This window comes from Salvelinus fontinalis, chromosome 2, assembly GCF_029448725.1.
Source record: "Salvelinus fontinalis isolate EN_2023a chromosome 2, ASM2944872v1, whole genome shotgun sequence".
Lineage (NCBI taxonomy): Eukaryota > Metazoa > Chordata > Actinopteri > Salmoniformes > Salmonidae > Salvelinus > Salvelinus fontinalis.
Window position 1 is genome coordinate 66230153 of NC_074666.1, and position 26332 is coordinate 66256484.

At 46.4% G+C, this 26332-nt stretch overlaps 2 protein-coding genes across 3 annotated transcripts in view; both read right to left on the reverse strand.

Annotated features, from left to right (window-relative positions):
- The window catches only part of LOC129823755 (uncharacterized), a 68718-nt gene extending 51517 nt beyond the window's left edge, over window positions 1-17201 (reverse strand). The window contains exon 1 of the mRNA XM_055882721.1: window positions 16888-17201. Coding sequence (XP_055738696.1) covers window positions 16888-16925 — 38 coding nt within the window. The 5' untranslated portion in view covers window positions 16926-17201. The remainder of the gene's footprint in view (window positions 1-16887) is intronic.
- A 579-nt stretch (window positions 17202-17780) lies between these two features.
- The window catches only part of cpt1a2b (carnitine palmitoyltransferase 1A2b), a 54026-nt gene continuing 45474 nt past the window's right edge, over window positions 17781-26332 (reverse strand). For both annotated transcript variants that reach the window (XM_055882798.1, XM_055882787.1), the window contains exons 16-19: window positions 24313-24468; window positions 21756-21869; window positions 21483-21575; window positions 17781-21127 (exon numbers count right to left, since the gene is read on the reverse strand). In XM_055882798.1, coding sequence (XP_055738773.1) covers window positions 21017-21127; window positions 21483-21575; window positions 21756-21869; window positions 24313-24468 — 474 coding nt within the window. In that variant the 3' untranslated portion in view covers window positions 17781-21016. The remainder of the gene's footprint in view (window positions 21128-21482; window positions 21576-21755; window positions 21870-24312; window positions 24469-26332) is intronic.

Below are 26332 nucleotides of genomic sequence, written 5' to 3' on the forward strand. Positions count from 1 at the left end.
AACGGGACTTCTGGAAAAGGAGGTAGTGGCTGCCACTTTGAGGACTATAATGGGAACTGAATGCCGACACGTATACAAAAACAACCTGAACCTAACAGCAGCTCAGCAAGGTAATGCTATAGCTATTCTTGATGCTCTTGAACATTACTTTAAGCCAACAAAGAACGTCATCTACGAGCGGTATGTGTTCGGTTGTTGCAAACAGGAGGACGGGGAGTCCATTGACAGCTTTGTCACTAGGTTAAGGGAAAAGACAGCTACATGTGACTATGGTGCTTTAAGAGATGAACTGATCAGAGATAAGATTGTGCTTGGCATAACTGATGAGGGCACCCGCAGACGTTTGCTGAGAGAACGTGACCTGACGCTGGTCTTGGCAGTGGAGACATGCCGTGCAGCAGAGCTTACTGATATACGGATAAGGTCAATGGAGCTAGAAAGGCAACATATGGACAATGTCAATGCTACATTCAGGCAGCCAGTAAAGAAATTCCCCTTTGCCACAGCTAATGCTAATACTACAGCCAACTCTGCAGTAGACAACCCCAATACATTGAATACGCCAGAGATGCCTTCCTGCAGTGCAAGCTCGACGAGCCCAGCAGCTACATGACCACCTTTTGGACACCCTGGGGCAGGAAGAGGTGGTTGAAGCTTCCGTTTGGTGTCTCCGTGGCTCCAGAGGTGTATCAGCGGAAACAGCACGAGCTGTTGATGGGACTCAGTGGCGTGGAACCCATAGCAGATGACATCCTCGTAGTGGGCTGTGGGGACAGTGATGAGGAGGCAGAATGTGACCATGACGCCAAGCTGCTGGCCCTGATGGTCAGATGCAGACAGGTCAAGCTAAGGCTAAGCATAAAAAAGCTTCAGTTTAAAGTGCCAGAGGTCCACTTTCATGGGCACATCTTGTCCTCCACCGGATTGAAGGCGGATCCTGAAAAAGTGAAGGCTGTCTTGGAAATGCCCCACCCATCTGACGTGAAGGGCGTGCTGCGCTTCGCCGGATTCGTCACTTACCTGGCCAAATTCCTACCGCGGCTCTCTGAAGTGTGTGAGCCACTAAGGAGGCTCATGGACAAGGACGCCATCTGGCATTGGCTCCCAAACATGACGCAGCGGTGAGGGAAATAAAAAAACTGGTCACCCAGACACCTGTACTGCGATACTACAATGTGTCAAAACCTGTCACGATTCAGAGTGACTCAAGCCAGTATGGATTTGGCTGTTGCCTCATGCAGGAGGGCCAGCCTGTGGCATTCGCCTCTAGGGCACTCACCCTAACAGAGCAGAACTATGCCCAGATAGAGAAGGAGTGCCTCAGCATTGTGTTTGCATGCCAACGCTTCCACCACTACCTGTACGGGCGCGACAATATTACCGCAGAGACAGATCACAAGCCCCTTATTGCTATATTCAGCAAGCCTCTTCTGAATGCCCCAAAACGACTGCAGAGTATGCTACTGGCCCTACAAAACTACAACCTCAAGGTGGTGGATAAGCCAGGGCCAGAGATGTATGTGAGTGACACGCTCAGCAGGGCTACTGCATCAGGCATTTACACACGCTCCATGCATGAACAACACGCAGTGTGCAGCTTACAAACAGAGCAAGTGGATGTTGAACACATCAACCAGGCTGACTACCTCAATGTTACGGACCAGCGCCTTATACAAATCAGACAGCACACAGACAGGGACGGACAACTCCAGGCATTGAGGTCTGTGATTATGATGGGCTGGCCCGACTGCAAGGAAGAAACTGCTTTAGCCGTCAGAGAATATTGGCCAGTCAAAGAGGAGCTCAGTGTTCAAAACGGAGTAATATTCAAGTGTCAGAGTCGTTATTCCCCGGTCTCTGCGCCATGAGATGTTGGCGCGCGTGCACTCAAGTCACATAGGAGGTGAAGCCTGTTACAGACAAGCACGTGACACACTGTATTGGCCAGGAATGCAGAGTGAAATCAAAGAATATGTCAGTAAATGCACAATCTGCAATGAATATGCCATTGAGCAACAGAGAGAGACGATGATGTCCCACGAGCTACCGATGCACCCCTGGCAGATAGTAAGTCTAGATCTCTTCCAGCACAGCGGCAAAGACTTTCTGCTGGTAGTCGATCATTACTCAGACTTTTGGGAGATTGACCTCCTCCCCGACCTCTCAGCAGAGACAACGATCAAACGCTGCAAGGCTCAGTTTGCCTGCTATGGCCAGCCAGATAGGGTAATTTCAGACAATGGACCCCAACTCTCCGGAGTTGAGTTCCGAAAATTTGCTGCAGGATGGGAATTCGAGCACGTCACTTCATCACCACGACACCCAAAAGCTAATGGGAAGGCGGAGTCCGCAGTAAAAATCGCAAAGAACCTCTGCAAAAAGGCTCTGCGAGAGGGCAAAGACGCCTGGAAAGCAATCCTGCAGTGGCGCAATACCCCGACAGAAGGCATGGATAGCAGTCCGGCCCAGCGCCTCATGGCACGGTGCTTAAAAGCAGCTATGCCAGTAGCCAGCACTCTCCTGGAGCCATGTGTGGTGACAGACGTGCTGGTGAAGCTACGTCACAGAAGACAGGTCTCCAAGTTCATCTACGACAAATCAGCAAAAGACTTACCTGAGCTCAGGGTGGGTGAAACGGTGCGAATGAAGCCACTACCAGGGGACCGGACGGGCCTCTGGAGATTCGGATGCTGTGTACAGAAAGTGGCACCACGCTCCTACTTGGTCGAAGTGAATGGATCACTGTACCATCGCAACAGGGTTGACCTTTGGATTGCTGAGCCAGCACCTACTCAGAACCCCGATGGGCAAAGGGGTCGCATGACAAAAGACGGAACCCCAGCAAGTCACATGGGGCCTGAGGCACTGGGCGAAGAGCCAGGTGATCACAGGTCGGCTGCTCCCTCGCCCATCAATACTCCCCTTAGACAGTCAGGTGACACGCCTGTGCGGGAACCCGCAGTCCTTGCAGACAAGCCCCTTGTCTTTTCACGCTACGGGCGTCTGTCCCAGCCACCAAAAATACTTAATCTGTAGGTTTCTCATCAGGGATTGTTGACAGACAGAGATAAAAAAGTAAAGAGACTATCAAAATGTGTTAAGTTGTTACCTATTTTTTTTTTTTTATAAAATAAAAAAAATACTAAACTGTTCATGTTGGAAATTATTACTAGGTTTGTTTTGTTAGTGAATTGACACCTCCTGTTCTATTTTATTAAAGGGAAGATGTTATGGGTGTAAGATGGCACAGTGATGCCATCTGTTGGTAAATGTTCATTACTGCAACTCATGTGTTTATACCGGGGTGCTTGAGATACCCGGATGTATTGTGATGTACAGAACAAGGCTGGTTACTCGCATCAATGTCTCTGTCTCGAGATTTAACATTCAAACACCCGCCTCACCCAATGTGGTATGGATCTGCTATTTTCTTTACTTTAGAACTGGAACCCCCAACAGAAGCTAGCCAGCTAACTAGCTAGCCACTGCTATAAGTCAGCTAGCCACTGCTAGAAGTCATCAGCTAACCTTTAGCCCGGACAACTCCTGACAGTCTGCACAGCGCGATTCAACCCAGAACATATATCGGACTTCTTCTTCTCCATATCGCCGGATTCCTACCGCAAGCTCTGAACTTTTTCACCTGGATCATCGCAGCTAGATAGCTGCTATCGAAGTGGCTACTCCTGGCTAATGTCTCTGTCCCGTAGCAAGCACCAATTAGCCTGGAGCTAGCCTATGCTAGGCCCATCTCCCATCTAGCTGAAGAGGTCCATCAGCCACTCCTTGGGCTACAATACCTATTTTGCCAATTGGCCTGGACCACTTTTACTGCCGATACGGAGCCCCGCCGATTCATCACGACTGGACTACCGACGTAATCCGCCCGAGGGCCCGCTAGCTGTCTAGAGCATATCGGACTGTTAGCTCAAGAGGTCCATCAGCCAATTTCTTCGGCTCTATACATATTTTGCCAATTGGCCTGGACCCTTTTACTACACGGAGCCCTGCTGATCCATCACGACTGGTCTGCCGACGTAACCGCACGAGGGGGCTAGAATAGACTTCTTCCGTCGCGACGTCCCTCTAAGGCCCTTCTGCTAGCCTGCTATCCCCGGCCCGCTAGCTGTCTGAATAGCCATGTCTCCAGCCCGCCTAGCTACTGTCACGTTCCTGACCTATTTCTGTTAAGTTTGTTATATGTGTTAGTTGGTCAGGACGTGAGTTTGGGTGGGCATTCTATGTTTTCTGTTTCTATGTTGGTTTATGGGTTGCCTGGTATGGCTCTTAATTAGAGGCAGGTGTTTGGCGTTCCTCTAATTAAGAGTCATATTTAGGTAGGTGTTTTCACAGTGTTTGTTGTGGGTGATTGTCTCTTGTGTCTGTGTCTGTACACCACGCGGGACTGTTTCGGTTTGTTTGTTCATCGTTCATTTTGTGTAGCCTATTTTCTCTATTCGTGCGTTCTTCATGTTTTATGTAAGTTCGTCGTCTAGGTCTGTCTACACCGTTTATTTGTTTTGTTAGTGTATTAGTCGAGTTCGTGTTTTTTCTTTAATAAATCATGTCTACAAACTCCACTGCGCCTTGGTTCAATCCATGTTCCTCCTCTTCTGATGAAGAGGAAGAGGAAAGCCGTTACAGAATCACCCACCAATCCAGAACCAAGCGGCGTGAAGTCAAGCAGGATTATACACAGGAATCATGGACTTGGGAGGAAATATTGGACGGGAGAGGTCCATGGGCACAGCCGGGAGAATATCGCCGTCCCAAAGCTGAGCTGGAGGCAGCGAAAGCAGAGAGGCGGTGGTATGAGGAGGCAGCAAGGAGACGTGGCTGGAAGCCCGAGAGGAGACCCCAAAAATTTCTTGGGGGGGCTAAGAGGTAGTGGGCCAAGGGCAGGTAGGAGACCTGCGCCCACTTCCCAGGCTTACCGTGGAGAGCGGGAGTACGGGCAGGCGCCGTGTTACGCAGTAGAGCGCACGGTGTCTCCTGTACGAGTGCATAGCCCAGTGCGGGTTATTCCACCTCCACGCACTGGTAGGGCTAGATTGGGCATTGAGCCAGGTGTCATGAGGCCGGCTCAACGCGTCTGGTCTCCAGTGCGTCTCCTCGGGCCGGCTTACATGGCACCAGCCTTACGCATGGTGTCCCCGGTTCGCCTACATAGCCCGGTGCGGGTTATTCCACCTCCCCGCACTGGTCGGGCGACGGGGAGCATTCAACCAGGTAAGGTTGGGCAGGCTCGGTGCTCAAGGGAGCCAGTACGCCTTCACGGTCCGGTATTTCCGGCACTACCTCCCCGCCCCAGCCCAGTACCACCAGTGCCTACACCACGCACCAGGCTTCCAGTGCGTTTTCAGAGCCCTGTGCCTCCTCCACGCACTCTCCCTATGGTGCGTGTCTCCAGCCTAGTGCCTCCAGTTCCGGCACCGCGCACTAAGCCACATGTGCGTCTCCTAAGTTCTGTGCACACTGTTGTTTCTCCCCGTACTCGTCCTGATGTGCGTGCACTCAGCCCGGTGCCACCAGTGCCGGTACCACGCACCAGGAATATAGCACGCTTTGAGAGTCCAGTGTGCCCTGTCCCTGCTCCCCGCACTAGGCTTGAAGTGCGTGTCCTCAGTCAGGTGCCTCCAGTTACGGCACCACGCACCAAGCCTACAGTGCGTCTCAGCCGGCCAGAGTCTGCCGTCTGCCCAACGGCGCATGAACTGCCTGTCTGTCATGAGCCTGCAAAGCTGCCCGTCTGCAATGAGCCTACAGAGCCTTCCGCCAGACAGGAGCAGCCAGAGCCTTCCGCCAGACAGGTGCAGTCTGAGCCATCCGTCTCCGCAGCGCCATCTGAGCCATCCGTCTCCCCAGCGCCATCTGAGCCATCCGTCTCCCCAGCGCCGTCTGAGCCATCCGTCTCCCCAGCGCCGTCTGAGCCATCCGTCTCCCCAGCGCCGTCTGAGCCATCCGTCTGTCCTGAGCCATTAGAGCCGCCCGTCTGTCCCGAGCCGTCAGAGCCGATAGTCAGTCAGGAGCCGCTAGAGCCAGTTATCAGTCAGGATCTGCCAGAGCCGCCAACCAGACAGGATCTGCCAGAGCCGCCAACCAGACAGGATCTGCCAGAGCCGCCAACCAGACAGGATCTGCCAGAGCCGTCAGTGAGCCATGAGCGTCCAGAGCCTTCAGCCAGCCATGAGCGTCCAGAGCCGTCAGCGAACCATGAGCGTCCAGAGCCGTCAGCGAGCCATGAGCGTCGAGAGCCGTCAGCCAGCCATGAGCGTCGAGAGCCGTCAGCCAGCCATGAGCGTCGAGAGTCGTCAGCCAGCCATGAGCGTCCAGAGCCGTTAGCCAGTCATGAGCTGTCCCTTAGCCCGGAGCGGCTATTTACCCAGAACTGCCCCTCAGTCCAGAGCTGTCTCTCTGTCCGGAGCTGCCTTTCAGTCCGGAGTTGCCTCTCTATCCTGATCTACCTCTCTATCCTGAGCTACCTCTCTATCCTGATCTATCCCTCTGTCTTGAGCTATCCCTCTGTCTTGATCTATCCCTCTGTCCCGGTGCTGCCCCTGTTGTTGATGTTACCAAAAGGATTTTGTGGGGGTAAGATGAGGGTGGACATTCATAGAGGGAGATGGAAGCTGGGATTGACTATGGTGGGGTGGGGACCTCGCCCGGAGCCTGAGCCACCACCGTGGTCAGATGCCCACCCAGACCCTCCCCTAGACTTTGTGCTGGTGCGCCCGGAGTTCGCACCTTATGGGGGGGTTATGTCACGTTCCTGACCTATTTCTGTTAAGTTTGTTATATGTGTTAGTTGGTCAGGACGTGAGTTTGGGTGGGCATTCTATGTTTTCTGTTTCTATGTTGGTTTATGGGTTGCCTGGTATGGCTCTTAATTAGAGGCAGGTGTTTGGCGTTCCTCTAATTAAGAGTCATATTTAGGTAGGTATTTTCACAGTGTTTGTTGTGGGTGATTGTCTCTTGTGTCTGTGTCTGTACACCACGCGGGACTGTTTCGGTTTGTTTGTTCATCGTTCATTTTGTGTAGCCTATTTTCTCTATTCGTGCGTTCTTCATGTTTTATGTAAGTTCGTCGTCTAGGTCTGTCTACACCGTTTATTTGTTTTGTTAGTGTATTAGTCGAGTTCGTGTTTTTTCTTTAATAAATCATGTCTACAAACTCCGCTGCGCCTTGGTTCAATCCATGTTCCTCCTCTTCTGATGAAGAGGAAGAGGAAAGCCGTTACAGCTACTCACTGGACCTTATGATCACTCGGCTACGCATGCCTCTCCCAAATGTCAATATGCCTTGTCCATTGCTGTTTTAGTTAGTGATTATTGTCTTATTTGACTGTAGAGCCTCCAGCCCTGCTCAATATGCCCTTTTGTTCCATCTCCCACACATGCGGTGACCTCACCTGGTTTAAATGGTGTCTCTAGAGACAATACCTCTCTCATCATCACTCAATGCCTAGGTTTACCTCCATTGTATTCTCATCCTACCATAACTTTGTCTGTACATTATGCCTAGAATCTATTCTACCACATCCAGAAACCTCTTCTCTTTACTCTCTGTTCCGAACGTACTAGACGACCAGTTCTTATAGCCTTTAGCCGCACCCTTAGCCTACTCCTCCCTCTGCTCCTCTGGTGATGTAGAGGTTAATCCAGGCCCTGCAGCGCCTAGCTCCACTCCCATTCCCCAGACGCTCTCATTTGTTGACTTCTGTAACCGTAAAAGCTTTGGTTTCATTCATCCATGTTAACATTAGAAGCCTCCTCCCAAAGTTTGTTTTATTCACTGCTTTAGCACACTCTGCCAACCCGGATGTCCTAGCTGTGTCTGAATCCTGGCTTAGGAAGGCCACCAAAAACCCTGAAATTTCCATCCCTAACTATAAAATTTTCTGACAAGATAGAACTGCCAAAGGGGGCGGAGTTGCAATCTACAGCAGAGATAGCCTGCAGAGTTCTGTCTTACTATCCAGGTCTGTGCCCAAACCATTTGAGCTTCTACTTTTAAAAATCCACCTTTCCAGAAACAAGTCTCTCACCGTTGTCGCTTGCTATAGACCACCCTCAGCCCCCAGCTGTGCCCTGGACACCATATGTGAATTGATTGCCCATCATCTATCTTCAGAGCTCATGCTGTTAGGTGACCTAAACTGGTACATGCTTAACACCCCGGCCATCCTACAATCTAAGCTTGATGCCCTCAATCTCACACAAATTATCAATGAACCTACCAGGTACAACCCCAAATCCGTAAACACGGTCACCCTCATAGATATTATCCTAACCAACCTGCCCTCCAAATACACCTCTGCTGTCTTTAACCAGGATCTCAGCGATCACTGCCTCATTGCCTGCGTCCGTAATGGGTCTGTGGTTAAACGACCACCCCTCATCCCTGTCAAACACTCCCTAAAACACTTCAGCGAGCAGGCATTTCTAATCGACCTGGCCTGGGTATCCTGGAAGGATATTGACCTCATTCCGTCAGTAGAGGATGCCTGGATATTCTTTATTCTCTTCAACAGCCTGAACCAGAGAAGGAGCACATGAATATATGACTGTATCATCTGCATATAGATGTAACTTTGCTGGTTGCATCCCATTTCCCAAATCATTCATAAAAATTGAGAACATCACAGGTGTTAAAATGGAACACTGGGGCACACCTCTATTAATCTCAAGAAAGCGATACTTATGATTGTCAGTATATACACATTGTGTTCTGTCAGAAAGATAGTTCCTAAACCAATTTACTGCCCCTTCGCTGAGACCAATGTTTCTGAGTCTAGCTAGCAACAATTCATGGTCAACTGAATCAAAGGCCTTTGATAAATCCACAAACAGAGCAGCACGATGTTGCTTTTTATCAAGTGCATTAATGATGTCGTTTGCCACTGCCATAGCTGCAGTTGTGGTGCTGTGCCCCGATCTAAAGCCAGACTGAACCCCGCTCAGTATGTTCTTTTCAATTAAGACATTTTTTTAACTGTGAGTTCACTAGGGATTCATAGACTTTGGCCAGGATAGGGAGTTTAGAGATAGGATTATAGTTATTAGCATCTGAGGGCTCTCCACTCTTTAGCTGTGGGAGGACATAAGCTGATTTCCAAATGCTGGGTATGGAATTGTTAATGAGACTCAAGTTGAAAATGTGAGCCACAGGTTCAGTAATAATACCAGTTGCTATCTTTAAGAGGTAGGGGTCCAGGTTGTCTTGACCTGCAGACTTGTTAGTGTGTATTGCCTTTAGTGCTTTATAGACATCAGTAAACGTAACAGGCTCAAAGTTAAAATGGTTTCACATGAGGGCCTATATCATAGTTGACTGGAACAGAGCTTACATTAGAGGCCTGGGCCCCACCATTATCAAAAACTGAACCAGCAGATATGAAGTGCTTGTTAAAACCCCTACAGCTTTGGGACAGGTTCGGGAAAGCACAGGTGGACCTATTTACATTTCAGGAGAACACTCATTGCCCCAGATGGTTCTCGATGTCGGACCCTATCGGTCTGCACGCCCTCGCTCAAGGTTGGCCGACACCATCGCTTTACGCATTCCCACCATTTCCCCTGATCACAGCTACGCTAGACAGGGTTATCTTGATTGGCCACCAGCTGCTCTTGATAGCTCCATGCTGGCCGAGACCACCGTGGTTCAGTCTTCTGTTGTCTCTCCTCTCTGGGACCCCATGGCAGCTGTCCCTAAGGTGTTAGTGGACCAGTCTAGGCCTGCAGGACAATGTGGTGAGCGGAGGGCCATGGTTTCTTCCACCAATGCGTCATATCAAATGTGGTGGGGCATGACATTTGCGACTCTGCCAGTTGGGCATCGTCTAGCACCTTTTTCTAGGTACTATATAGTCATTGTCGCCCCCCGCCAATGAGGTTGGAACGGCTATGCTGGGTGTTGCCTCCGCTTCCCTGATTGGGGACTGAGGGACATAACAGCTATGACTGCCCTGAGCTCAGTCCTATGGCACTTTGTTTTCTGTCTGGCCCTTACCTAGTACTGTGATACCATTTTGGAGTGATTAAATTTAGTGCTACATAATGAAAATGATGTATGTAACCACGGTTATGTAAGCTATTGGATCATTCCAATCATCTTTGTCAGTGATCTACAGCGCCTCGAAAAGGACACAAGGTGGAAGTAGTGTGGCGGCAGCTAGGGTCAGTCGCAGCACTGCCCGGTACAAGGGACTAATATGAAATTCTTACTCGGAATGTATCCTGCGCGTGGAAGGATACCCTATTGGAGTGATCCAATAGCTTACATAACCATGGTTACGTAAGTAAGCTTCATTACTATTTTCTCAGGGAAAACTAGCTCGGGCCTAGTGCGCATGATCGCCCGCGCCAGGAGGGCCCACATCCACACTGGGCTACTTCAGGAGACAAGTTTTTATGCACTGATATCAGGAACTGGTGGCGAAAAGTTTGATTAAACAATTCACAGACTGAAACGAATAAATCAGATGACATATTTGAGAACAAATCGATATATAATCCCGAAATCAGTTTAAACTGTAAATAGTAAAACTATGTTTGAGTGAAGCATGAATACAGAAAATGAGTGGGGAATTCACTTCCGGACACGGTAGACTCCTCTTCACCACCACTATGGGCTTGTTCGACATTGCAGCCTAGAATGCAGGCAACTGCCGACTGACTGATCTACAATTAACCTTGCGTCATAAATAATGACTCATTATTATTTGTAGATCAGTCAATCAGTCACAATTTATTAATGATAGCCTACATCACGGTTTTGATGCTGACGAACACGGTCTATTTGTTCTCAAAATGTAGTTGATTAATCGAGTATAGTTTTCATTCTCGATACTACCGAAATTAAAAAATAACTGTCGTCTTTCTTTTTGCGAGGGTGAATAAAGGTTGAAATCACATTGAACAACATCACAACTAAATATGATCCACATGTCCATGTTGAAATGACAGGGTGGCCCTGTGGGTGGGTAGATATGCTGGGCTACATTATTAATTTATTATGGTTAAGAGCGAGAATATGTGCATTGGTCTAACAGCAGTCAAGCATCGATCATCATGTCACCAGAATAAGTGATATTTTTTGGAAAGGAGCATCAAGCTCATCACCATACACTTTCACCACCCTGTGAAGTTCATTCCGAGCTAGCAATGAGGAAGCGGCCCGGAAGCGGCCAACTGATTGAATCGGGCCGGAAACGGGTATCGGACTCGGCCCGGAATCAAAATGAATGAATCGGCCAAAGTACATCGGGCCGTTTCCGTCTACCGGAATTCAGCCGACTTTGCCGGCATCTTACCAGAATCCCTCCAGAAGCGTCCCGATGCAAATGTAAATAAATGTATACGAAATTACTAGTATACATTTTATACACACAAATTATACCCACCGACAAAAAAACATTTAGTGTCGGAGGAAACACCTGCTGACCGTGTCCGCGTGCATGCGCCTGGCCCGCCACGGGAGTCACTACAGCGCGATGGGTCAAGGACATCCCGGCCGGCCAAACCCTGCCCTAACTCGAACGACGCTGGGCCAATTGTCCGTTGCCTCATGGGTCTCGCGGTCGCGGCCGGCACAGGTGTCGAACCAGCATCTGTAGCAATGCAGTTTGCACTACGATGGAGTGTCTTAGACCGTTGCGCCAGAGAGTAGCCTCAATCGGTCCGAGCCCCCAAGTAATACATTTGGGCCAGTCAACTCACACCGGAATCGGCCCGAGCTCCATCCCCGCATCCTTGCCATAAGTAATACTGCCGGCCTGTCGGCCGAGTCTGACTGTGCTAGCTGGGTAAATTATTTAAATTTGTAGCCTAATAAACTGCACGGTTTCCCAGTCTTAGTGGGAGTACCACACAAGTTAACTTCGATGGGGTTATTATATCAATATTAGAGCATAAAGGAATTTCCACCGCAATTTCTCGCATAATTAATTTTACCGACACAAAGTGATCACACAATGTGATGAACACATTTTCTGTCTGCATCTATCAAATTTAAAAGTTTCCATCACAACTGTTGTGTCTTTACTTGCATAAAAACTGTGGATGGAAACCTGGTTAGCAGTATTGATATAATAACCATCGTAGCGTAGTAAATTTGTCCCTCGATGACATGTTGTGTGGTCCTCCCACACCGATAAAAACAGTTTCAGGTTGGATATTCGCGCTTTCAAACCTCAATAGCTTTCAAACCACTTGAGCCACAGAACAATGCTAGGCCTAGGCTTCTTCTGTCCGTTTTATGGTTCCACAGCAAATCAATGGCTGTGGATGGTACTACCCACCGATATCAGATGTAGGCCTCCCTCTCCAGACAAGCTGGAGATACCTCTCCCCACTTCGTAGGTCATGAGCCAGATCCATGCAATGCCCTACCACTGCGGGGCCAATAGGTTTAGACTCTGCCTCAAGTCTAGTGAGCGTAGAGGAGACCTCTCCACCTACAATGTGTGGGGCCGGCGAGCGCCGTAGCTGGGGAGATCTGCGAGAAGGGCCCGGCGCGGGACCAACCCCCCACCGGTCTGCCTTTGGCCCGCCGACGGACACCACCCCGACAAAACCCCACGCATAGCCCCTTGCGAGACCATGCACGATAGACTGCGAGATGGGCCACACAACGAACTTCCAATGGTGGCGAGAGGAGGGCGACAGAGCGACTGCTCCCCCAGCCGCGGCTCGAGCCCAGCCTCGCTTCGCACCCCAGACCGACTGACTCAGCTCTTAGAGCCAATCCTTATCCCGAAGTTACGGATCTTTTTTGCCAACTTCCCTTATCTACATTGTTATAACATGCCAGAGGCTGTTCACCTTGGAGACCTGCTGCGGATATGGGTACGGCCCGGCGTGAGATTTACACCCTCTCCCCCGGATTTTCAAGGGTCAGGGAGAGCTCACCGTATACCACCGAAACCGCAACTCTTTCCAGGGCTTGGGCCCCTCTCTAGGGGCGAATCCATTCCAGGGCGCACTGCCCTTCACAAAGAAAAGAGAACTCTCCCCAGGGGCTCCCGCCAGTTTCTCCAGGATCGGTCGCATTACCGCACTGGATGCCTCGTGGCGCTGTCTCCGCCAGTCCGTGGACATTCTGAAAGTAGTTTGAGTCCAGTAGTTCACATGACCAAGGAGATTTTGACATTTTAAATATAAAAAAAAAATGTAAAAATGTTTTAGATGAAAATGGAGAAACTAAATGGTGTGCAATGTGTAGGCCCACTGATTGTACATTCTAAACCTTGCTTGAGTCTCGTAGGTCACATGACCAAGGACCTATTGAAATTAGAAAGTTTTAAAAAGTTGATGTAAAAACGTGTGATATGAAAATTGACCAAATAAAGGGTGTGCAATGTAAAGGCCCACTGAGTGTATATTCTGAACATTGTTTGAGGTCAGTAGGTCACATGACCAAGGAGCTATTGAAATTCTAAAGTTTACAAAATGAATGTAAAATTGTGTGAGATGAAAATGGACAAACTGAAGGGTGTGCAATATAGAAGGGTAGTCAGTGGACATTCTGAACCTTGTTTGAGGTCAGTAGGTCACATGACCAAGGAGATATTGAAATTAGAAACATTGAAAATTCATGTAAAATTGCATGAGATGAAAATGGACAAACTAAAGGGTGTGCAATGTATAGGCCCACTGAGTGTTCATGATGAACCTTGTTTGAAGTCAGTAGGTCACATGACCAAGGAGCTATTGAAATTCAAAGATTTGAATAAGTCATTTAAATTAGTGCAAGATGCATTCTGTTTTTAATCAACAAAAAAAGTGTGTGCAATGTGTGTCTAAGCCATCGGGTTAGCTAGAACCCGTTTTAAGGAGTAATGGTTAAAGAGTTATTGAAATTTGTTGGTGGACGTAAGGAAAACTACAGGCGAATATCCGTTTAATATCCAACCTGAATCTGTCTTTACCTCGGTTCCTCCCACTGTGACTCAGGGAAAGCATGCAGTTTAGGTACAGATGAAATCCTCCGATGTCAACAACTACAGACCAGTATCCCTTCTTTCTTTTCTCTCCAAAACTCTTGAACGTGCCGTCCTTGGCCAGCTCTCCTGCTATCTCTCTCAGAATGACCTTCTTGATCCAAATCAGTCAGGTTTCAAGACTAGTCACTCAACTGAGACTGCTCTTCTCTGTATCACGGAGGCGCTCCGCACTGCTAAAGCTAACTCTCTCTCCTCTGCTCTCATCCTTCTAGACCTATCGGCTGCCTTCGATACTGTGAACCATCAGATCCTCCTCTCCACCCTCTCCGAGTTGGGCATCTCCGGCGCGGCCCACGCTTGGATTGCGTCCTACCTGACAGGTCGCTCCTACCAGGTGGCGTGGCGAGAATCTGTCTCCTCACCACGCGCTCTCACCACTGGTGTCCCCCAGGGCTCTGTTCTAGGCCCTCTCCTATTCTCGCTATACACCAAGTCACTTGGCTCTGTCATAACCTCACATGGTCTCTCCTATCATTGCTATGCAGACGACACACAATTAATCTTCTCCTTTCCCCCTTCTGATGACCAGGTGGCGAATAGCATCTCTGCATGTCTGGCAGACATATCAGTGTGGATGACGGATCACCACCTCAAGCTGAACCTCGGCAAGACGGAGCTGCTCTTCCTCCCGGGGAAGGACTGTCCGTTCCATGATCTCGCCATCACGGTTGACAACTCCATTGTGTCCTCCTCCCAGAGCGCTAAGAACCTTGGCGTGATCCTGGACAACACCCTGTCGTTCTCCACCAACATCAAGGCGGTGGCCCGTTCCTGTAGGTTCATGCTCTACAACATCCGCAGAGTACGACCCTGCCTCACACAGGAAGCGGCGCAGGTCCTAATCCAGGCACTCGTCATCTCCCGTCTGGATTACTGCAACTCGCTGCTGGCTGGGCTCCCTGCCTGTGCCATTAAACCCCTACAACTCATCCAGAACGCCGCAGCCCGTCTGGTGTTCAACCTTCCCAAGTTCTCTCACGTCACCCCGCTCCTCCGCTCTCTCCACTGGCTTCCAGTTGAAGCTCGCATCCGCTACAAGACCATGGTGCTTGCCTACGGAGCTGTGAGGGGAACGGCACCTCAGTACCTTCAGGCTCTGATCAGGCCCTACACCCAAACAAGGGCACTGCGTTCATCCACCTCTGGCCTGCTCGCCTCCCTACCACTGAGGAAGTACAGTTCCCGCTCAGCCCAGTCAAAACTGTTCGCTGCTCTGGCCCCCCAATGGTGGAACAAACTCCCTCACGACGCCAGGACAGCGGAGTCAATCACCACCTTCCGGAGACACCTGAAACCCCACCTCTTCAAGGAATACCTAGGATAAAGCAATCCTTCTGCCCCCCCCCCCCCCCCCCCTTAAAAGATCTGATGCACTATTGTAAAGTGGCTGTTCCACCGGATGCCATAAGGTGAATGCACCAATTTGTAAGTCGCTCTGGATAAGAGCGTCTGCTAAATGACTTAAATGTAAATGTAAATGTAAATAGGCCTAAATGTGCAGTTTTACAGCTAATATCCTGCAATTCTACACATATTGCCATAGGATGGAGGAAAATGCATTCTGTTTTTAATATGATAACTGATGATCATGGTATTCGACCATGCCTGCAAGTTTACATAGCTGGACTAATTTACCAATAAAAATGTTTTTGGTGACATTGGCTAATTGAGTGACTGCTGATGCACAACCAAATTTCGAAATTGCACCTTGTGTATTCTATTATTCTAACTCAACAGTAAATTGCGACCCTGGGTGAGATACAGCCTGGAATCTATAAAAAAATATATCACATCCGGCCGTGATTGGGGGTCCCTTTGGGTGGGGCACAATTGGCCCAGCGTCATCCGGGTTTGGCCGGGGTAGGCTGTCATTGTTCAGATAATTTTGTGAATTTTAAAATGTACTGTATCTGCATACACATCAGTATGTATGTGTGTGTGTGTGTGTGTTGTTTCTGACAAAAATAAGAGACAAGAGTTTATCTGCATGTATGCATGAACGCTTGTGTATGTGCATGTGTACAACAGTGAGTTTGTGTGTTTGTGTGTATGTTTGTTTTTTATGCTGATGTGAATCTTGTGTCATCTGTTTCTCTGTTTTTGCAGCAGCAGAGGTAACGGAGCATGAATTCTACATACCACTTGGCTGACTAGACAAGGCAGATAGCAGCACAGACTATCCACAGAGTAGAACACTATAGAGATGAGATGCCTTGTCAACCACCCATTTCCCACTCCTCTCTCTCTCTCTCCTCCCACACGGTCACCGTCTCCCACACTGTCACAGTTGGATGTATCTGCTAGGTGTTGGCTAGAGTGCATGTGCCAATCCCAGAGTGGGTACATTGGCTATCTAAAGCAACATTTTCACATCAGTTGAATTGTATTTTTTATTCCGTACATGGGAATATAACCCCCCGCCATAACAAAAAAAAAACAGGCGGCCTGCGGGGCCAAAACCGTCCTGTATGTGATTCTTTTGACCCCCAAAACAGACAAATACCAGGAATTCAGCTAAACATGTGTTTCATTTAGGAAATCTGTTCCCAAGTATTCCCACGAATAAAAATAGACGTGGTCGTGTCTCAATGTAATCAATGTTTGAAATTGTTATTTTCAAATACAATCTCTTTTGGCGCTTAGATGGTCAGTTTGCAGTGTAGGATTACCTATAAATTATTATAATTACGTTCCAGCCCCCCGACCATTCACTCAAACAAAAACCGACCAGCGTCTTAATCTAGTTGCCTAAATGCCTACCCCTGGTATAAAAACTATTACATTTAGGTTATGTGTAGAAATGTTATTATTAACAAGCATGTAACAATTACAAAGATTTTGGCATGGGAAAACAGAAATAGATCGAATATCAGCAACACCTTACCTTTTAATGTCTGCTCTAGACGTCGTGCAAGCATGCATTTTGACATTACTTTCACTTTGGTAGACTACAGCGCTTTTGTAGTTTAAACTGCAACCCCCGCACTCCTCTCCCCCCTAAATGTGAAAAAAAGGTCCCTGTACCACTTGGACAATCTAGGGACTTGTTATGCCCCTCGGGCAGTCTGCATTGAAACCTTAACGACCCTTTATAGCTCCACTCGGCTACATTCACATATCGCGGAAGGAATATGATGTTATTGGAGTTCTAATCCAGCGTTAGAAACTGACGTAGACATTTCGAACCTCCCCGCAAATAAATCAACGAGTGGAAATGATAATCTAAAGAGGCCTGCTTAAATGCCATTCTCGGAATCGCAGTTCAGGTCTTTTGCGGTCAGTGCTGGTGGCTGTAAATTCAGAGCTGAAAAATAAGATAAATTCCCTTTACACTGTGGACACTCAAAGCCTATACATGGAGGCCTCGATTGCGTTAGTAACAGTTACCGCAGGGGTGCATAATGCGTGAAAACCACACGGAATTATGATGAAATATGTCTTTGAATGAAAATTATTCATCTGCAATACAAATACGCTAATGTATTTTGTATCCCATTGTTATAACCTAATTCCTTTTTTTTTTTTTTTATCCCTATTGACTATGGATTATGTCATCTGTCTGAGGAGCAACTTCTCTGGTGACAGAAGTTAACAAAGAGATCTTCACAGAGTAGAGGAAGATTTGGAGTAGAGCTGCATGGGTGCCCTTTGATATCACAGCATCTACCCAAATCACTTCGAAATCATTTTAGGTTGGAGCGGCTGTGTCCATGGTAGCTCGTGCATGCTCAAGGAATGACACACACACACTGAAAAGCACAACACAGAACCAATTAATTTGTTGCATTGTTGTTTATAGGCAGAATGGCAACATTTTGATCCATAGATTTTTTTTATTGCCTACATGTGCCTGTAGTGTTTTTGGATACACCATTGCTACTGCCAGAACCAACACTTGGCTCTAGACACAATAGTGTGCACATGGTTCTCTTTCTTTTTTTTACCTGCAAAGCTTGGGTCAATTCCTCCAACAATATCACCACCCGTGACTGCTGTCAATTCAAGGGAATTGATTCAGGCCTATATCTGGTTGGTAAACGTCAACCATTCATTCAACTAGGCCACTGGGCTGTTCAATTCCAGTCCTGGAGGACCAAAACGCTTCTGGTTTTTATTGCACTCACCTGGTGTCCCAGGTCTGAATCAGTCCCTGATTAGAAGGAGAAGATGAAACCCAGAAGTGATTTGGCCCTCCAGGACCAACACTGAATAGCCCTGATCGGACATTGCTCCAATAAAAGACTTGAAACTCAGCCCTTCTCCTGAGCTGAAATTGCCTTCCAACCAATAATTTCTGGATGTTCTTAAAAATCAGCAGCCAAGACAGCAGTCAACCAAGGCCATGAAAAGTATTCAATTCATACTACCATTACCATTGGTTAAAGGCATTTTTACAGTCACGTTTACATTTAAATAATTCCTAATATGCAAAATGACCGACAATAATATGATCATCCTACTTACTATACATACAACAAACAAAAAACGTAAACATGGATTAGGTTCCATCCACCTAGGTTCTGAGCATCACATAGTTTCCCAATCCTAGTCCTGGGGAGTGAGAAACATTTAGTTTCTTTAGTTTAAACATAGAATTTAAAGGACCCCCACCCCAACAATGGGAGTCGTTGTCCCAAAGGAGGGAAGGCAGGCGACAAGCGTAGGGCCACAATAAGCCCATAGAAACACATTGGCTTGTTTTGGAAAGATTTTGTCGTGAGTGAAACGTTGTGCTTTGCCTCTTCCTCTCTGCTATAGATGATCCCATTCTGGAGAACTTAAAGGACCCCCACCCCAACAATGGGTCGTTGTCCCAAAGGCGGGAAGGCAGGCGACAAGCGTAGGGCCACAATAAGCCCATAGAAACGCATTGGCTTGTTTTGGAAAGATTTTGGAGTGAGTGAAACGTTGTGCTTTGCCTCTTCCTCTCTGCTATAGATGATCCCATTCTGGAGAACTTAAAGGACCCCCCCAGAGGAAGTTGCCGCCACTATTTTGACATAATCATCAACAAATAGGGCACTGACAGCAGTCAGTGTAGCTAGCTAGCATGCTAACATTATCTAGCTATCTATCTTCTATCTTGCTAACATTATCTAGCTAGCCATCTTGCTAACCTTATCTTGCTAGTAAATGTTACCTGTTGCTGTTTTCTTTACTACACCAGTAGCCAGCTACTGTAGCTCTATGGCTGGTTCTGGAGCTGGATTTGTCATAAGCATTGATTTAGGGAAAACTCCGCCACAGATGGAAAACACTGGCCTATCTGACACCGCCATCTATCGTTATCTCCAAAGTTTTGGCATCTTCCACAAATTATGGCCTCGACTCCACCATAAAAAAACAATTACAGAGAATAATTTGAAGCTCCGGTAATATTTATAACTATTGACTGCTGATTGCGTTTTCGACATTGTAGTGCAACCTTTGGTAGGTAGGCTGCTGGCAGTTTTTGGCTGGGGTACAGCAAAGCCAAGTCATCTTATGGTTCTCACAGGGGAATTGAAATGATAGGCTACAATGACTTTGCTTACATTAACTATAAATTCCTTGAATTTTCTTTCGCTGGTGCCTTTTCATTATCTGAATAGACACTTGTGGTTTCTAGCTAACCTTACACCAATCAAAACAGTGGAGCCTGTAGTAAAGCATAACTTTAGTTGTCAATACCATTCAGAAACAGGGGGGAAGCGGGTTTGCAAAATGCCATATCACGCATTTATACCATTTATAAAATTGTCAAATATATATATATTTTTAATACAGACTAGCAAAAAAAATAAGTAAACATTTACAAATGATCCAATCGCGAAGAAGAATAACTTTGCAGCGGATTCTGATTAATAAACAATGCCATGCTGGTGGGTGGTAACATTGAAATAAAACCCAGCCCTGAAACAAAACGTAGGCTCTGGCCATTGTCTTTCAACTCGAAAAAGTGGATTTCTACTGGTGAGGGTGTTTAAAAACAAAAATGGACCTCGCCCATAATCAATAAAGCATCTCAGAGTAGCTGTGCTGATCTAGGATCCACCCCTGTCCATATACTCTTATTAATTATTATCTAAAAAGGCAAAACTGTCCCTACATCACCACTCCTAATCTGAGATGCTTTATGAATACGAGCCCTGGAGATGATCCCGAGCCAAATAATTAAGAAGATATCCCGGACAGGGTTGGGATCAATTACATTTCAATAAAGTAATTTTTATTAAAATAGAAAAAGAGAAAATTAATTAAAGTGTTTCTACTTCTCTTATGTATTGAGAAATCATTGAAAAAATCGAATTCAATTGTTTTTAAATCACTGAATTTGAATTTACTTCCTGGATTGATTGAATTGAAATGGAATTGACCCCAGCCCTGCCCCTGATATCTTATCCTAATGATTGATGTTCACTGCAGCCGACCCATTCAGTTAGTGATCTACATTCACGTGAGAATAGAGTTAAACCAAAATTACAAGTTAGTCTTCTTTAAACTTCCACTGCTTCTCCTATAGCTTTATTTTTAACTAGGGAAGTCTTTTTGAGGCCAACTTAAAAGGACTTTTCAATAAAATATTACAACTCTTTCCAACAGTAGTTCACATTCAAGATGATAAAATAGAAAAGAAAGCCATAATGGTGGGTTCACAAAGAAAGAAAAACAAGAAAAAAAAGTTATTGCCTACCTCTGACCTATGTGGGGGTTACCTCCACTCATTCTCTTCTCTTTTTGTGGAGATTTCTCTCTCACTTTCCCATCCCTCCTTCCCTAGCTCTCTGACTCGTCCTTGTTAGTTCCCTTGCTTCCTATTGCACTTCTCCATCTCTTCACCTCTCTCTCCCTCCATCCACCCACCCCTCCATCTCTGAGCAGAAGGGAACATCTCTCATCATTCCATCACACCGAAGCTCTTTGGGCTTTCTTTATACACAACCACGCTCAATAGAACATTATCCCAGTATCAAAAGACAAAGCAAACCCCTACCCCCATCCCACCCCATGGTCCCTTCTTTCCCTGTAAGTGTTCACTGCTGTTTCTTGTCCTGGGCATGTGGGTTCTCTGACTTAGCTGGGGTAAGCACAGAGAGGAGATCCAATAGAGCCCGACTGATCTGGGCCCCGAACCGGTGTGAGTCCTGAGAGAGAGAGAAATAGGAGATACAATGATTTGACTTGGTTTATTTCTTGGGGAGAAATATGATGGAAAAATATGGAGAGAGAGAGACAGATTTCAATTTGGCTTTACTTATTGGGTGGGGGGGGGGGGTTAAAGACTTGTACAGATAGAAGGGAGGGATAGATACAGTAGATAGAGAAAGGGAGATGGGGGGAGGGGGGTCTTTAAAAGGGCACATTCATAATGTTCAGCTGACCATGCATGATTTGTGTCCGTTTAAAAGAGAGACAAATTGTACAGCTTGTCAACGTTTCCATTCGCTATATGCACGTTAACATCTGTCACCAATACATGCGAGTGTGTAACACACTAACCGTCTCAGAGAAGGAGTGTTTGCAGGATACATGGTAGTTGATCATGTCCTCTCCTACGATAATGTACGACACTCCGTAGCCATCGTCTGCCACCTGGAACAGAGGTAAGAAGTGGGAAAAGTAACAAAAGGGTGTGTGTACTCACAGGGCCAAAGCTTCCTCAGGTAGTTGAAGTCTGGGTAGAGGTGTGTATGTGTGTGTGTGTGTGTGTGTGTGTGTGTGTGTGTGTGTGTGTGTGTGTGTGTGCCTGCGTCGAGGTGTGTGTTTACTTACAGGGCCGAAGCCTCCCCCCAGAGATATAAAGTCTGGGTGGTTCTTCATGTCAAACAGCTCCAACTGCTGAACCGGAGTCTGACTGGTGGAGAGACGCCATGGCTCCGACAGCACCTAGATGGACAGACACACGGAAGGATCTAGGTGTTGTCGGAGCCCTAGCAGACGGCTTTTAACCAAAGCGACTTAGTCGCGCGTGTATACATTTTTTTTGTTGTTGAAGTATGGGTGGTCCGGGAATTGAACCCACTATCTTATTTCAGACCCTACAGGATATTGACAGAACCTGACACACAAACACCAGGGCCTGATTAATGCAGGGGCTTACAGGGGCTGAAGTTAAGGAACCTCTTTACTTGGCAATTTGACTGTTAAGCTCAAGGGTACACTAGCAATACACTAGCCAGTCCTGAATTGAATGGGAACTGCCATCTATAAATTATATTTCTATGGTTGTTTGCAGCTGTCAAGTTTACCTTTCTCAAACTTCAATTACAATGTGGGAAAAACACATTTTGGAAAGTAAATGCGTACTGCTGAAAAGAGAAAAATAATTTGTCTGTGGAACCAATAGAAATGTTTTTTTTCCTCAACAATTTCCAATTTTGAGCAAATAGCAGCACTGTTTTTCAAAGTAGCTTATATTGAGCTTATCTTGAGTAGCCTTCATTTTCATCATTGGGTGAGTCAGTGCTACTGGAAAGTTTCCTTGGTATCCTACTGTTGCCTAGTGCATTCGGAAAGTATTCAGACCCCTTCACTTTTTCCAGGTTATGTTACATTACAGCCTTATTCTAAAATGGATTCAATTAGTTGTTTTCCTCATCAATCACACACAATACCCCATAATGACAAAGCAAAAAACAGGTTTAGAAATTATAGCAAATGCATTACAAAAAAAAATAAAAAATAGAAATGATTGACATAAGTGTTCAGACCGTTTGCTATGAGACTCAAAATTGAGCTTAAGTGCATCCTGTTTCCATTGATCAACCTTGAGACGTTTCCAGAACTTGATTGGAGTTCACTTGTTGTAAATTCAATTGATTGGACATGATTTGGAAAGGCACACACCTGACTATATAAGGTCCCATTGTTGACAGTGCATGTCAGAGCAAAAACCAAGCCGTGAGGTTGAAGGATTTGTCCATAGAGTTCCGAGACAGGATTGTGTCGAGGCACAGATCTGGGGAAGGGTACCAAAACATTTCTGCAGCATTGAAGGTCCCCAACAACACAGTAGCCTCTATCATTCTTAAATGGAAACAGTTTGGAACCACCAAGACTCTTCATAGAGCTGACCGCCCGGCCAAACTGAGCGATCGGGGGAGAAGGGCCTTGGTCAGTGAGGTGACCAAGAACACAACGGTCACTCTGTCAGAGTGCCAGAGTTCCTCTGCGGAGATGGGAGAAACTTCCAGAAGGACAACCATCTCTGCAGCACACCACCAATCAGGCCTTTGTGGTAGAGTGGCCAGACAGAAGCCACTCCTCAGTAAAAGGCACATGACAGCCCGCTTGGAGTTTGAAAAAAAAATGCACCTAAAGGACTCTCAGACCATGAAAAAGATTGAACTCTTTCGCGTGAATGCCAAGCGTCACGTCTGGAGGAAACCTGGCACCATCCTTACAGTGAAACATGGTGCTGGCAGCATCATGCTGTGTGGATGTTTTTCAGCGGCAGGGACTGAGAGACTAGTCAGGTTTGAAGGAAAAATGAGCAGAGCAAAGTACAGAGAGATCCTTGATGAAAACCTGCTCCAGAGCGCTCAGGATCTCAGACTAGGGCGAAGATTCACCTTCCAACAGAACAACAACCCTAAGCACACAACCAAGACAACACAGGAGTGGCTTTGGGACAGTCTCTGAATGTCCTTGAGTGTCCCAGCCAGAGCCCGGACATGAACCCAATCGTTCATGGGCATCTCTGGAGAGACCTGAAAATAGCTGTGCAGCAACGCTCCCCCTCCAACCTGACAGAGTTTGAGAGGATCTGCAGAGAAGAATGGTAGAAATTCCCCAAATACAGGCTTGCCAAGCTTGTAGCGTCATAGCCAAGAAGACTCGAGGCTGTAATCGCTGCCAAAGGTGCTTCAACAAAGTACTGAGTAAAGGGCCTGAATAATGTAAATGTGATAAGTTTTGTACTTTTAATACATTTGCAAAAATGTGTAAAAACTGTTTTTGCTTTGTCGTTATGGGGCATTGTATATAGATTGATGAGGGAAAAAAACAATTTAATCGACTTTGGAATAAGGCTGTCTCCTAATATTGTACTCTCTGTGTGTCTCTTCATTGGCCTGGCCTGGGCTATTGTTTGCATTCAAGACCAGGTCGTTTTTATTGATCTCCGTTTGTCAGTGTCAGAGTAGCCACTCATTTTGGTCATTTGTGTAGTATTAAAAAAGATTCTGCTAATAATGTCTTATGCCATGTAAATTATGTAAATTGCATGAAATACATTTATCATAGGCCAATTTTTTGGGGACCCCGCTAAAAACATTTCCCCATGTGTGGAAATTCTAAAAACAATTCTTGCTAGCATGTTAGCACCTACCTCTGTTAGGAATGGTGACTCCACCCCCAGGTATTTAGACACCACGTACAGGCAGAAGAGGTGCCTGTCAATGCCGGACCCTGTCATGGCCAATCGGTAGAGGTTCTGGTGCTTCTCAGCAGCCAATCGGAACAGCCGCCTGCAGTGCTCCGGCCCCTGTAATAAGATAACCTGTCTGTTAGAAGTGAGATCGGATGAATTATGATTACAGTTGATGGTAGAAGTGGGGCGAAAGAGGTTACTAAAAAAACGAAAAGACAATTGTAATATGAGAGTGACACCCCCATAAGAGGTTAATGTACATATTTATGGTGTGAAACTGGTTCCGCTAGGCTAGGAGATTATTATAGAGTTAATCCTCATTATTTTAATGGATATGTGCTAATTGCTGTTGGAGTATTTTATTTCTTTAGTTGAGAATGTAGTAGTTTAACTCTGTGAGGTGCAGATAATGGAGTTAAGTGCAGTTATCCATCAGGTATGAGCAAATCTGTCATAAACCTGGAGCTAGATATTGCAATTGAGATTATGACTTGCAATATTCAAACATTCGGTGAAAACTTGATCGTTCCATGAGACAAGTGTCAAGGTAGAGAACAGAACTTCTAAAATGAGCTAATAGGACATAATACCTGCTGTGCTAACTGGACATAATCATTAGCTAGATCCCAAATGTGATATTTTAAATTATTAGCATCCTATTGATGAAATGTACAGTACCAGTCAAAAACTTGGACACACATACTCATTCATAAAAAATCAAAAAAAAAACGTTTTGGGTTACAACAAGATTACACGTGTTATTTCATAGTTTTGACGTCTTCACTATTATTCTACAATGTAGAAAATAGCACAAATAAAGAAAGACCATTGAATGAGTAGGTGTGTCCAAACTTTTGACTAGTAATGTACAGTCGTGGCCAATTTTTTTTTAGAATTTTCACAAAGTCTGCTGCCTCAGTTTGTATGATGGCAATGTGCATATACTCCAGAATGTTATGAAGAGTGATCAGATGAATTGCAATTAATTGCAAAGTCCCTCTTTGCCATGCAAATTAACTGAATCCCCAAAAAACATTTCCACTGCATTCCAGCCCTGCCAAAAAAGGACCAGCTGACATGTCAGTGATTCTCTCGTTAACACAGGTGTGAGTGTTGACGAGGACAAGGCTGGAGATCACTCTTTCATGCTGATTGAGTTTGAATAACAGACTGGAAGCTTCAAAAGGAGGGTGGTGCTTGGAATCATTGTTCTTCCTCTTTCAACCATGGTTATCTGTAAGGAAACACATGCCTTCATCATTGCTTTGCACAAAAAGGGCTTCACAGGCAAGGATATTGCTGCCAGTAAGATTACACCTAAATCAACCATTTATCGAATCATCAACAACTTCAAGGAGAGTGGTTCAATTGTTGTGAAGAAGGCTTCAGGGTGCCCAAGAAAGTCCAGCAAGCACCAGGACCGTTTACTAAAGTTGAATCAGCTGCGGGATCGGGGCACCACCAGTACAGAGCTTGCTCAGGAATGGCAGCAGCCGTGTGTGAGTGCATCTGCGCGCACAGTGAGGCAAAGACTTTTGGAGGATGGCCTGGTGTCAAGAAGGGCAGCAAATAAGCTACTTCTCTCCAGGAAAAACATCAGGGACAGACTGGTATTCTGCAAAAGGTACTATGGATTGGACTACTGAGGACTGGGATAAAGTAATTTTCTCTGATGAATCCCCTTTCCGATTGTTTGGGGCATCCGGAAAAAAGCTTGTCCAGAGACGACAAGGTGAGCGCTACCATTCAGTACTGTGTCATGCCAACAGTATAGCATCCTGAGACCATTCATGTGTGGGGTTGCTTCTCAGCCAAGGGAGTGGGCTCACTCACAATTTTGTCTAAGAACACAGCCATAAATAAAGAATGGTACCAACACATCCTCCCAACCATCCAGGAACAGTTTGGTGGCGAACAATGCCTTTTCCAGCATGATGGAGCACCTTGCCATAAGGCAAAAGTGATAACTAAGTGGCTC